We start from the raw sequence: 8,811 nt of genomic DNA on the forward strand, positions 1-8,811 counted from the left end.
GTCGGGGTCACTACTTTTATTTTGCGGAAATATGCAGCGTGGTCCGGCGCCTGACGACCCGCCTGGCTTTGGTTTTCCAGGTCCTGGTCGTGGAGGTCTGCGGCCTGCTGGTTCGGTGGCCACGATGGCCGTAGCCCTGATGGTCGTTGTGGTGCGGTAAAAGCTGGCGGCCGAAGTTGTCTGCGGCAGGCAGCAGGTGCTCGTCCGATCCTGACTCCGTAGAATCTTCCGTTGGCGGCGGCGTCACACGAGCCACGGCCGCCACGCTCGGCCCGCGGAGCTGCCAGTCCAACCACCACAGCCTGGGATGGCGACGCCGGCCCGGACGGGGTGCAAGTCCCGAAGTTCATCAAGGTGAGGGATTGAAGAGAAACGCAGAAGTGAACGCCCGAGTGGCCGCCACGCCGTCAACGGATCGTGATGAGATTGTTGGAGTTTTTCCAGTTGGTGAAGTACCTGGCCGTCTCCATGTTGCCCGCGTTGCCTCCCGTCGCCTTGATGCACTCGGCAGCGGCGTTGGCGGCGGCCGTGGCCAGGGATTCGCGGGACTGGGACGCCTGCACGGTGCACTGCCTCGCCGTGCCGTCCACCAGCACGCCGATCTGGCCGCCCACGCGGCCCACGTCGCCTCCAAGCGAGCCCAGCATGCCGGCCATCGGCGCCAGGCGAGTCGCCTTGCACATCACGCCCTGCAGGGAGGAGACAATGTAAAGAGTGTCCAAAAGTGGAGGGTCCAAGAGGGCCTCCGCCACCAGTGCACTTCGGTACCTGCAAGCCGACCTCCTCGTCGCACTCCTCGCCCTGGGATCGCACGGACAGCATGTACTGGTTGATCCTGCCGAGCACCGAGGCCACGCTAGCCTGCACGTCGGGGATGCCGCGGGGCACCCTGTCTTGCACGCAGGACAGCGCCTCGCGCTCGGCGTCGCGGAGTAGGTGGCCCAGCACGGAGTCCTCGGGGCAGGCGTCGTCCGCCACGTCGGGGTTCAGCCACTGCGCGTACGCCACCGGCGAGCGCCAGATCGCCGCCAGCCGCACGGCGTACCAGTCCCGAACCTGTCGAACCATTGCCCAGCGGGGGATGAGAAATGCAGTGTCAGAAACAACGGAAAATATTTGCCGGTTTCAGGGTTCAATCATGGTTGATTGTTCGGATGGGCCATCTATACATCTCTTCAGGACCAGCCACATCGAGAGCCGTTTTCATTCAATTTGGAATCTAGTTATTCTATTAGCAATGTTGCCAACCGGACCACTTACGAGATGAACCCCGGTGCATTAGCCGAACATATTTAGTAGAATTGACAGTTGTAATTTCCAATTTTCCTGGAGGTGGGGGCTCACCTTGTCCTGCGCGAGGGCCACGGCGTTGTTGCCGGTGCCGTTCAGCTCCTGCAGGGTCTTGCGCAGGTTGTCGGCGCCGTTCTCCACGCCGGAGACGATGCTGTCCGTCATGCCCGTGTGGGACACGCCCGACAGGCTGGCGGAGACCGAGTTGGCGATGGAAGCCTGGAGCCAGTTGTTGAACTGTAATATGAGAAAAGAAGTGGCGACCCGCCACCATGGGTGTTGATTACTACTCAAAAATCCATTTCACTGTTCTCGGCGATACCCTCTAGCACCCCACCATCGTACTCGTGTCTGACCCGCCTTTTATTCCACACAATCCACCCCGCTCTGCAGTTGCGCGCAACTGGACGATTTATGACCACAGGTCCCCTCTTCCCTGGGGCCTCGCGCTTTGGCCCGGTTTTCCCCACGAAGGGGGCCCCAAACTGACTGTTCCGGACCGCTCGGCAGCGCGACGAGGACAGAAGCGGCTCTTTGGTGTTTTCGATGCGCCGCTTTCAGCGCTTTCATCACGCGATGGATGCGCATCTACATACAGGCCATACAGGCACATCGCGCCCATAAATAAGTATCGCCTAATGCGTTTCGGAATCGACGGGAATTGAACCCCCACCCGCGCAGGGCGGCCCGGACGGAACGAATGGCAAAACACGACCCCGTCAGAGCGCGATGACATCACACAATGGGTCACGTGGTCATGGCGCCCGGACTGTCATCTCAAAATTATTTCTTCAACAAAATCAATCGATTTTCTAAAATTAATTTAGGTGGCGCTGTACAAGTTCACCGATTTTATGACGCTTATTGTGCACGTCAGAGTACTAAGCTGACAGCACAGCAATCGAGCTGAAAATAGATGTAGTTTTCCGCCAACTGCGAATACTACAAAGGCCTGCGTCGGTGGAGGCACACTGACTCACTGCAGCTTGTTGATAGCGCGCGCCACGTTTTTGTTTTTGTTTTTGGGTCCGCATTTGTCCATGCACACATGCGGCGGGTTGGCGCGCCCCGTCTGTGTGTGCCGCTCGCAGCAAGTCTGTCCACATCGCACACACGGGGCACAATCTACTGACCGCCACCGTGGACGCTAGACAGAGACAGACATGTGGTCGTTTGCTGGTCTGAGCCGGCCACGCTGCAAACAGGTGAGTGCGGCCGCAATTTCGCACCCACACACACACACACACACACACACACACACGGACATGTACACACATGTAGACACTTCGGTCGGTCCTGCTCCTGCACTCTCTCTCTCTTACACACACATACACACACTTCCGTCCAAACACATGTATGCACACACACAAGCACACCCACCTGCGCTGCGGCGGGCCCCACGACGACGGCGAGCGCCAGCGCCAGCAGAGAGAGGTTATGTTCGGCCATGTCGGTGCAGGCCTGGTGCAGGCTGCAGCCCGGGGTGTGTATATATGTGTGGGTCCGCGGGCGGGCCGCAGGCAGGGCTGGGCCCAGCGGGCCGTCCAAGAGTCAACACGGACACAGACACAGACACACATGCATGGCGGAGTTTGGCGCGGCTTGCCGACGCCACCTCCTCCACGTCGAACTTGCTCCGTTTCGAGAGCTCGACCGGCGGCTTCGAGAGAGCGCGCGCGACATACACGGCAGCGGCGACCTGGCAAAAGAGCAACGCGTGTTCTTAAGGCTTGTCGAAACACCGGCGTTCTGGAATTTGATTCCACGCAAAATGGTAACTTAGTTTCGAAGTTTATTTTTTGTCCTTATTTTTGCTATCCTTGTCGTTGCTGTTCACTCACTGAGACTGTCACCGTTCGCTAGGCCCACGAGTGTCTAACAACAACGATGCGTTGTGTTATCTCTTCATAAAAATTGTTGAAGAGTTGGAGGCATTTGAAGCACCATGAAGGCATTTCTAGCCTGTCTTTTCCTTTGCCGGGTACGCTTGCAAATAGACCTTGCAGCAGCAGACGTTCCCGAGTTTACAGTTTGTCGCTTCAACGCTCGACCGTCGCGGTTCAGGTGTGTGAGTGTGTGTGTAGGGGGATAATGGGGGAAGGGAGAAGGGGGGGGGGGAGCGTGTTGTGATAAAGAGGCGACGGTCTCGCATGAGTAATGGCACCGCCTTGCAGAGCGACGCTTCGCCTCACTGCGAGGAGCCTTCAACTGAAATGGCCAAAGTTGGCAGCGAATCTGCGCTCGCTCGCGGCGTGCCTACGGCAAACGTCGTCAATGTGTTTCGGGTCGACAATTAAAAACAAGCACCAGAACAACAACAGGCGGGCAGAAGGCGGGGAACTCGATCTCTTCAGCAGCGAGTACGCTGTCCCGCAGGCTGGTGCCGAATGTAAGTTCGTCGCTCGGTCCCTCTCGTAGCCATTCAAGCGCCCAACGAGTGCGAGAGCGACACGAAACCACGGACTTAGCTCGCTGTGAGGGTGAGCTCTGACGTTCGGAGCATGCGCGCGAAAACCCCCAGCTTCTTGCTGCATCACCGGCAGGACCACCAGGAGAACCACCAGGGCTGTGGCACACAGGGGGCCCGCCGTGGCCCCATTGCTTATACGGTGCCCCACGGAGCTCTGGCCAGGCTGGGCTGCCCCCCGCGGTGCCCCAAAGTGACCCCGCAGCGGTCTGCGGGGCCCCGCGGGGGGATGCGCAGGGCGTTCCAGCGTTCAGAGCTTTTACCAGAGAGGGAGGGGGAATGGGGAAGTCTGCGCCGTGACCTCAGAAATGAACAAAGGATGCCAGCAAGGACGCGGTTCGCCTATCAGCGAGGCCACGAGCTCGGCCTTGCAAAGGCGCAGATTGGCAAACCACTGCGGCCCTCGAGTGGTATGCTCGCGGAGCTGGAGGTGGAGGTCAGGCTCCAGGACTAAAGCAGGAGAACGCTGCTCGTTGTAAGGGGAAAATTCCCTTATGAAATGCTTATTTTGCCGGCGTCCTACATGTTTGGTGTGCAAACAACCACCACCATGCCTGGCCCAAGCGGTGCACTCTTAATGTGTCGGCTCGACGGACGGGCGGACGGATACGGTCACTTTCCCTCGACCTGCTGGGTTATAAACGTTACAAAGGGCCGGCAGGGTGAGGTGCGGCCGTCCCCGCCTCACTGGAGCCTGCGTTCGAGGCGCAGCGGCACCATCGCACAAAAGAGACAGAAAGGGCCGTACTTTGAACACACCAAATAGTTGTTTGTGCTTGATTTCGTGCATTCAGAGGTAAGTGTCCTAAGGTCTGCGAGGCTCTTTTATCCCGATTTTGTTCACCGTGATGTTTGCACGGCCGCCCCGAGTGATTCCAGGCGACTCCAGGCGACTCCAGGCCCAAGGTGCCCAGGGAGGAAGGAGTAAAGCGAGAAGGGCGGAGGGCCAGGCCCTCGCAGGCCTCACAGGCCCTGCCATGACTCGCGGCAGTTAGACGCTGCGCCGCTGTTGCCGCAGTCAAGGTTAGGACGAAGGAACGGTTTGGCGTCAGCACCGCCGGCACAGAAGGCTCAGCTCACATCAGACCTCTCGCCGGCAAACAGCACGCGGCAGCCAAACAAGCCTCGCCCCGGGGAGCACCGGGGAAGAGGCGGAGGGGTGGGGGTGGTCTTGACGCGCGCGCCAGCAGCGGGGATCAGGGGAGGGGGCGACGCAGAGCGGCGGATGGCGGACTCGAGGGCACGCGGGACGAGCCCTGTCTCAATTACGCATTTCCGGATGTTGATATGATTAGCGCCCCGTGATTGGCAATGGGGAGGGGAGGGTCTCGGAGGAGGCGGGCGAGAAGTCGCAGCGGCGCCACCATTTCTTTCTTTTTCCGAGAGGGACGGCGATGGCCGTGCCGTGGCGATGCGGCGATGCGGAGGGGCCACCAGGAGGGCCGGCAAGGTCAGGGGGACGTCTTGAGACGTTCGCTCCCAACTACCTTCTTTCTCGCAGTGTGCCTCCGCGAGCTTCACTGCAGAGCAGATAAAGAAAGGAAGTCGCTGCAGCCAAGTGTCTCCAAATTATTCATCCGCCAGCTGCGCTGCTGCGCTGCCCCGCTATCGGAAACGCGGCGCCCATTTCACTTTCAGCAGCCGGCAGCTGGCCCACCGCCGGAAAATGAAATTTTCACCATTCATCGTGTTTACAGATCATAAATAGAAAGGCTCGAGCGTAGTGGGCGCTGCGGTCGGGAAAGAGGGGGGGGGGGCAGATGGACCCAGGACGACACTCCCCTGACGACATCATTGCACTCCGACGGGCAGCAGGCCGAGGCCGTCGTCGGCCCGGCAGTTCGCCAAGCAGAGCCATCAAGAGCGGGAGCGCCATACCAGCTGCCAGCCCCGCCAGCCCCGCCCGGCTGCCAAGGGTATCATGCCAGCATGGCCAGCACCCATAACGGCAGTTGGCGTCTTTTAAGACAATGTGCACTGCGGCTATGCATGCGGTGCGCCAAGCCCTGGCCAAGCCAGCCGGCCAGGCCGCGGCACACTCGGAATACGGCTTTTTGTCTCGCTGTCTCGTTACCAGACCATCTCCGCTAAGCAAGAGCGTGGCCGGCCTAGAGACAGGCCCGGAGATGATGTCTGGAGCGAGAAGAGACTCAACTCAGAAGAAAACTGTGAATGAAACTTTTTTAAATGTGTCGTGTAAATGTTATCCGTGTCATGATAAGAATTTGAAGGGGCTGGTACGTAAGGGATACTGCTTCAGGGGTTCGGCGGTGAGTGAATTCTGGGGTCGTTTGTCCAGCAGGCCGTGAGGGCGGCTCTGGGGTTGCGGGGGGCCTTTTTCCCGCGCCCCGGTTTCACTCTCGCCAGCCCTAAACCCCTAAGTACGGGCAGGCTCACTGGTAACACGTACCTCCGGCCGCGAAACAGGAACTTTACTCTCTCTCGCGCGCCGCGCCACGCCGCGCCGCTGACTTGGCCAACATTTCTCCTCGTGTTGGTTTCTTTCTGCTCCACAACAAACCGGCCGTGGTGTTGGCCGAGTCCGGGGCCCGGGGCCCAGCGGACGAATTCCAAGGAGTGTCGCGCTGTCTCTGCCGCACTCACGCGGCGCACGCGGCGCCTCGCAGGGGTGCGAGAGAGACAGGACGGAGCGTCGACCCGCCCCCTCCTTGCCGTCGGCTTCCTCGGCTGCCTTTGGCCGGGGCTTCCGATAGAAAGTTGGAGAACACCCCCGCCAAGTTGGAGTGGATACAACCTCACGTCCACGTCGACAGTGTGCTCGGCTGCTCGGCGGTCCATCCTCCGGAACCCTCCCCCGCCCCGCCCCGCCCCCGCTGCTTCAGCTTCCGCAGCCTGTTTGCCAGTCATCAAAACTCCCTCGATGACTTCCCGTCGCCACGCGTGTTGCGGAGGAAATGGCGATACGGCCTGATTTTCTGGCGGGTCCTTTAGCGAGCTGCGTGAACCGGCTGCTGTCAGCAAGGCCGCGGAGACCGCCGACCCGATTCTTCCCCAACGTTTATGGCCGATTTTTTTTCTGTTGTGGCGCAAGTATTCCCGGCGTATTACGGCGGCAGACTTTATTGCGCACGGAGAAACTTGGTCCATAAGTCACAATCCGCGGCAGGCCCAGGCCAGGAAGGCTCAGCGACAGCGCGAGGGGCAGCCCAGGGAGAAACGCGGTGCCATGATGATGACGTCACCACCGCCTGGGAAGTGGAAAGAGCGCTTCGCCTTGCCGCCCCAAATTCGAAAATACGCATGCGGGGTTTTTGTTAGTGGCCTTTGTTGAACCCAAATGCGATTTGAGGCTCCGGTGGACGGGCCAAGTCAGGATAGTGATTCCCAGAAGCTCACGGAACACAGGGTTGAAGTCACCTGCGTGTCTCGCAAAAGCGACGCGGGAAAATGAGCCCGAAATGAACGCGTGCCGGGCGTGCCTCAGTGGGGAAACGGCGCCAGCGACTCGAAAGCCGCACCGCACCCCTCGGTCGGTCTCTCGGTATGGGAAATTTGGCGTGCCGACTTGGCAACAGCGCATGGCGGCGCCTGGCCACGGGGTGCTTCGCGGCCACGCTGGCATGGGCCACACAGGGCGGCGGGGCGGCGGGGGCCGAGGGGGCGTGGCAGAAGGAAGCCCTGACCCTTGGTGGCTGCGGGGGCCGTGGGGGCCGCGGGGGCCGCGGGGGTGGGGCTGCACGGAGGGGAGGCCTCTGCATGCCGCGCTGAGGGGCCGCGGGGGGCGGCGGGAGGGGGGAGATACAACCGACAGTGTCAGAGGGGGAGCGCGGAGCACGCCCGAGAGAGACGGCGCCGGCCAGAGCGAGAGGGAGAGAGAGAAGGGGAGATAAGGAATGGAGTAGGTGGGGTGGTCGATGAGGGAGGTCAGAACGCGGGTCAAGTCGTGACAAAGGAGAACAGGCTCTGGTACGACCCCCGAAGAGCCTCGCGGAGCCTCGCCGAGCCTCGCGCAGCCTTCCGGCCCGCGGACTACGGCGCAACGGCGCAACGGCGCAACCAACTTCCTAACGACCTAACGAGCCAACGTCCGGACGGTCCAACGGCGCCAGTTCGACGACCCGGCGGGTGTCGCACAAACCAGGGCCGCGCTTGGGACCTTGGCGGCCGTCCGAGGCCGTCACGCCCTATCCTCCCCCCGACCGCATCGCGACCCCTTCGAAAGAAGAATGCACCGTATCCATCACGCCGGGGCATTCAAGTCCGAAAGCACGCGGGGCCGCGCGGAGCACGAAGCATGGCAAGACATTATGAGCAAGCACCATGCGTACAAAGCAGGCACCGACGCACACACAAAAAGCGACCAGACAAAAATAAATCCGTCAGACTCCATTTTTATGCAAACGGCAGAAAGACAAAAGCACAGCGAGAGGCTAAATTAATCAAAAGGCGCAGCTTTTCGCTTTCGGTGGAGCCGCGCCAGGGCAAACACTTGGAGCGCCACCGGACGCGGCGACACGGCGACGCGGCCGACCCGGGTCCCGTTTCAGCCGAATAACCAATCGGACCGATAATTCCAGTCGGGCCGGAAAATTGGCGGTTCCATTCTTGCCGGTTCGATTCAATCCGGTGATTACGCGGCTCCATCAACACCGACGCCACGCGCACCGCGCTTGTGCCCGCTCGGCCGTGCAGTGAGGTAATAGGACACCAGTAGTGTCGGAAACTCACAAATTTGTGATGAAAAAGCATCGAAACAATAATACGTTGGACTCACGTCCATATTTTTTGGTTTTGTACTTTAAACATAATACTTGTATTTTTTTGCGAATTTCATTGACTGCGTGACGCATTCTAAAACTTTTGCACCTATTTTTTCTTTCAAAATATGCATGCCGTTTTCACCCAGGCGTTTTCTTATTTTTTTTGGTCGGCGTGCGCGCATTGCATTGCACGCAAAGCACTTTTCAATTTTTTCGAAATGCTCTATCCACATACGTCGGCGGCTGCGGGCGCGCGGCGCGGAATCGACTTACTAGTGCTGTGCACAAAGGCGCCATGTTTCGCTGCCTTTCGCTGCCTTTCGGCCCCAGTGC

The 8,811-nt window shown here is 59.9% G+C and overlaps 1 protein-coding gene across 2 annotated transcripts; it reads right to left on the reverse strand.

Moving 5' to 3' along the window:
- LOC117652275 lies at positions 1-3,273 on the reverse strand. Of its 2 annotated transcripts, XM_034397063.1 has the most exons (5): positions 3,132-3,273; positions 2,671-2,989; positions 1,345-1,527; positions 769-1,056; positions 1-689 (listed from the first exon to the last, which is right to left on the reverse strand). In XM_034397063.1, exons 2-5 carry the CDS (start codon positions 2,737-2,739, stop codon positions 408-410), a joined length of 822 nt encoding a protein of 273 aa, XP_034252954.1. In that variant the 5' UTR covers positions 2,740-2,989; positions 3,132-3,273; the 3' UTR covers positions 1-407. The 2 variants fall into 2 exon arrangements, with proteins under 2 accessions (XP_034252954.1, XP_034252953.1); XM_034397062.1 differs by lacking the exons at positions 2,671-2,989; positions 3,132-3,273 and adding an exon at positions 2,271-2,482.
- Positions 3,274-8,811: the final 5,538 nt, after the last annotated feature.

Source organism: Thrips palmi, unplaced genomic scaffold, assembly GCF_012932325.1.
Source record: "Thrips palmi isolate BJ-2018 unplaced genomic scaffold, TpBJ-2018v1 HiC_scaffold_7, whole genome shotgun sequence".
Classification (NCBI taxonomy): domain Eukaryota; kingdom Metazoa; phylum Arthropoda; class Insecta; order Thysanoptera; family Thripidae; genus Thrips; species Thrips palmi.

Coding starts and splice junctions, on each gene's coding strand:
- LOC117652275 (XM_034397062.1), bottom strand. CDS start 2,396: ATGTGGACAGACTTGCTGCGAGCGGCACACACAGACGGGGCGCGCCAA. Junction 1,057..1,344: donor TGGCCCTCGCGCAGGACAAG/GTGAGCCCCCAC, acceptor ATGGTTCGACAG/GTTCGGGACTGGTACGCCGT. Junction 690..768: donor ACGAGGAGGTCGGCTTGCAG/GTACCGAAGTGC, acceptor TCCTCCCTGCAG/GGCGTGATGTGCAAGGCGAC.